Source organism: Carlito syrichta, unplaced genomic scaffold, assembly GCF_000164805.1.
Source record: "Carlito syrichta isolate Samal-C Ts95f unplaced genomic scaffold, Tarsius_syrichta-2.0.1 Scaffold304926, whole genome shotgun sequence".
In the NCBI taxonomy this organism is placed as follows: domain Eukaryota; kingdom Metazoa; phylum Chordata; class Mammalia; order Primates; family Tarsiidae; genus Carlito; species Carlito syrichta.
Genome location: NW_007249022.1, coordinates 89357 through 93346, shown reverse-complemented (window position 1 = coordinate 93346; position 3990 = coordinate 89357). Strand labels below are relative to the sequence as shown.

The 3990-nt window shown below is 46.0% G+C and overlaps 1 protein-coding gene across 2 annotated transcripts in view; it reads right to left on the bottom strand.

The window, feature by feature from the left end:
* The window catches only part of DOCK10 (dedicator of cytokinesis 10), a 280494-nt gene extending 280092 nt beyond the window's left edge, over positions 1-402 (bottom strand). The window contains exon 1 of one of the 2 annotated variants that reach the window (XM_008061036.1): positions 41-402. In XM_008061036.1, the coding sequence (XP_008059227.1) occupies positions 41-163 (123 nt within the window). In that variant the 5' untranslated portion in view covers positions 164-402. The remainder of the gene's footprint in view (positions 1-40) is intronic. The other variant, XM_021713939.1, reaches the window with a different exon arrangement.
* Positions 403-3990: the final 3588 nt, after the last annotated feature.

Sequence of the window (3990 nt, the reverse complement as noted above, 5' to 3'; positions counted from 1 at the left end):
CCCGGCACGCGGGGAGGCGCGGGGGACGCGCCGCACTTACCCGATGCTGCTGCCGGCTACTGACGGCCACCGCGGCGGCGGACGCGGCGCTGTGCCGAAGCTCGGCCGCCTGCCCGGGTCTCAGCAGGCTCCGCGTGAACCTGCGGGTCCGCTCGCTGGCCATCGCCTGCCGCGCCGATGGCGCCGCGGGCCCCGAGCGCGCGTCTCGCCGGTCTTGCCCGCGCCAACCTTCTCTGCCCACCCGCCGTTCAGGAAGCGGAACTCGAAGCCTTTCCCCCGCTCTTCCTCGCTCAACTCGCTAGAGGCGGGTTTTTCTCTCTTGCACCCCCACTCTTCCCACCCCCTTCCCTCCGCCGAAGCTTCGCGACGACTTTCCAAACTCTGCGCTCCTCCCGGCGCGCGCGGCCAACTCGGCGGGCTGCCCTGGCCCGGCAGCGGCGCATCTGGAGCGGGTGCCGCTGGACGCGCGTGGGGTGGCTCCGGCCCGCGCCGCCCACCCGGGCTCAGCTGGCCCGCCCGGGCTGTCCCCGCCGCCCCGGGAACGACTGGCGGCGGGGGAGGGCGCAGGGTGGCTGTCGCGGGACTCAGGCGGGGCCTGCCCCAGGCCACGATCTCCTTTTGGAGGCTGCTCGGAGAGTTAGAGCTCTGGCTGCATCTGCCTCCTAGACCCATGCTTTCTGGGTCTGGCAAGTGGGTGCCAGCCGAGCTCTGTCTGCCCTTTCACCCTTGGGAAGGGGGTCAAAGACTTAGGCCCTGGTGGCTGGGATCAGCGCAACATCACCCAAGCCAGCGTCTAGAAGTCTACTTTGCCAGAAGTCCTTATGACCCTGAAATAAGCTTTCATACTCATTACTCCTTAAACAAGTATTTAGGACTAATATGTTTTTTGGGATGCGGGTTCGAGGAAGCAAATAACCAAGTGAACAAAGAAACAAATATACGTAAATGAAAAGTACAACCAATCAGTGTAGTGTGGGGTAAGAGGCTCTTCGGTTGGCATTAGAGTAGGCAAGACCCGATTTGCAGGGTTACTGGGGTGGTCAGGTGGGGAGGTGGACTTCATGGTTATGTTGTTCCTCTTCTCCCTCTCTTGACACAGTCCCTCCCGTTGGACCTGTCCTTTGTCTCTGGATAGCTGATGAAAGTGGTCTAAGAACTCTCACTCTGAGTCACACCCAGGGTGGTTCTCCAACTCAATTTGGAGTTGAGGTGTGGGGAGTATGGACAGAGCAACCCTGGTGCAGGGGATACCAGTCTGGAGAGATCTGGGATGGCCTCTCCAAGGACTCTAGCCTTGTAACAACTTTTTATGGATCTTTCGCTCTGCCATTTTCTAAAGCCACTAATATGTCATTTCAACACAAGGTCACATTTGTGTATGAAGAATTCTTAAGCAGCTGATAACTGTGCTTGAGTCACCTCTCTGCTGTATGGGATTCAATTAGAGAAGCTGATTGGGATCACTTCAGTCCATTCTTACAATCATGAAGAGCAGAGGCTCTGGAAGATTTGGGAAGTGCCTTTTGAAACATCATCTGTTCCAAGACACCTACCCAGCAAAGAACTGCATCCTGCACTGCGGGCTTTCATATTGGTACTCAATTTGGGAACATCATCTTTAAAGGTAAGCAAAGTAAGTGGTTGATTCTATGGTAGCATATGAAGATCTATGTAGAAACATCTCCCTCCAACCATACCCTAGTACAAAGCGCACCCTGTTTTGATGCCTTTGAATGCATATACTTTCAAGATAATACATCATTCAGCACTTTTGAATGAACTTGAGCTTCCCAAGAAGAGGTACCTAATCTTTGTCTGTCATTTCAGAACACTGCCTGACACATAGTAGACATTCAATAAATAATAGTTTATGAATGACTTTCCAAAGGGCTCAGATGATCCCTGCAGTCAGAGAACTGACTGTGCCTGAGTTAGAGAAAGAAAGAAGGAAGAGAAGGGTATGTTGGAAGGGAAGGCTATAGTAATAGATGATACATCAGAATGTGTACTAGGTATGGCAACTCACTGATCCAAAACACTGAGTAACCCACATGACCCACTCCCCAACCATGACAAGCAAAAGAAAGTCACTTGCACTTTCTTTATTGTACAATTAGTACAAATGATTGTATTTTCTTCTACCGGAGGTTACCCAGAGCACTTGGTATGAGAAGAATTGATGAATCAATACCTATATTTCCTGTCCATATCTTGTATGCTGTTAATTCCTTGGGTCGCACTGAGAAGGAAGACAGGCAGACGTTGGTGCTGACAGCAGGCCTCTCACACTCAGGGCATGTCAATAATGATGCCCCATTGAAACTCTCCTCAGTCTTTGACAGTCATGTAGGTTTTAGTTAAGCTTCCTTCTGGACATCAAGGAGAGAGCTTAGTATCCACCCCACCCATGCCCATACAGCACAGCATAGACATCACCCACTCTTTGCTGGGGAAACATGACGTCAGGTCTGCTGATTTGGGACTCTTTGACTCTCTTCTGGTCATCGTCTCTTAGCTCCCTGGAGGGACTTGGCTAAGATGCTTTGTAAAGACAAATCTATGAAAATGTCATGAAGTATGTTACATTTCTTGGCTCTTATTTCTGCTTGGACTTCATGCCTCCCCACATTTTAAAAATCAGCTCACTACATTCTGCATTCTATACTGGCAACTTTCATTTTAAGAGATAACATTATAGAAGCATATGCACCTAGTTGCCATTTCTCAGAGAACAGCTAGCTAATAAAACAAATGAATCTTCAAGTGCTTCTAATATTGTAGAATAGTAGTTAAAACACCTGCTCTGCAGTGCAACTACCTTTGGTCTTTGTTGCCTTTATATAAGTTACTTAAACCCTGTAAGCCACAGTATCCTTATTAAAAATTGTAATAATAGTAGTCAGCTGTGTGGCTGGGCTGCTGAGAGAATTATGTAAGTTAGTGTACATTTCTTAAAAAGTGCCTAGCACATAGACTTCAATAAATGCTATTATTAATATACTTGCAGATTACTTAGGAATTTTCAAAAAATCTTTCATGTCTTAAAATAGATCTGAGTCTCATATGAACCTTTGTAGTAAGCAGGACAGATTGGTTTTATTTTATAGCCAAGGGATGTATATCATGGGCATTCTGGAGATAATGACTTTACAATCCAACTCAGTAATTCTGGGATTTCATGGACAATAAAAACAATAACAACACAATACTTACAATGTTAACCCATTATTGCTTAATAATATGTAATAGTGTAAACGGTTTGGAACATAGTTTCACATATATTATTTCACTTTCACATATATTATTTCACTTGAATTTTAATATATTATAAAATAGGGTTGTTCAGCTCATTAACCCATGCCTCACTGTCAAAATGCTAGATGGACCTTTAAGGAAGCTCCCTGAATTCATGGAAGAGGCATTTTGGAAACCAGTGGTAGCAAATTTTGCTCAGTGACCTCAAATCAAGATTGTGCTAGTATATAAAATACATTGGCTGCAATCAAGTTTTATCAATATCTAATTCTCCTCTTCATTTGAGTTAGCATGAACTAAGTAATTGAGTCAGAGAGAAATAACCTCACTCAACAGACATTTATCAGCTATAGACAGGATCTCACACTATGCCAGTGAAGCACAGAGCTGTGTAAATTGTTTTTGCCTCCAAAAATTTGTTGTAGAGGAGTTGATTTATAAAACATTATGGATGGTCACAGGTGTGGGATGAGGAGTGGCAGTAAGATTTTAGTCTCTTAAGAATCATGTTAACATTTTATAATTTGTATTCTTATGGCTCTTTTATAAAACTGGAAAAAAAAGTCTTCATAGTATGGAGTTTTCTACTCCCTTTTTCTCTCCCTCCATTCCTTCCTCTCCACCTCTCCCTTCCCTCCTTGCCTCCCTTTCTACTTCCTTCCTTCCTGCCTTTCCCCCTTCCCTCTCTTCCTTCCCTCCTTAAAACTCAATACTCTTCCTTCTTATGAAAAACAT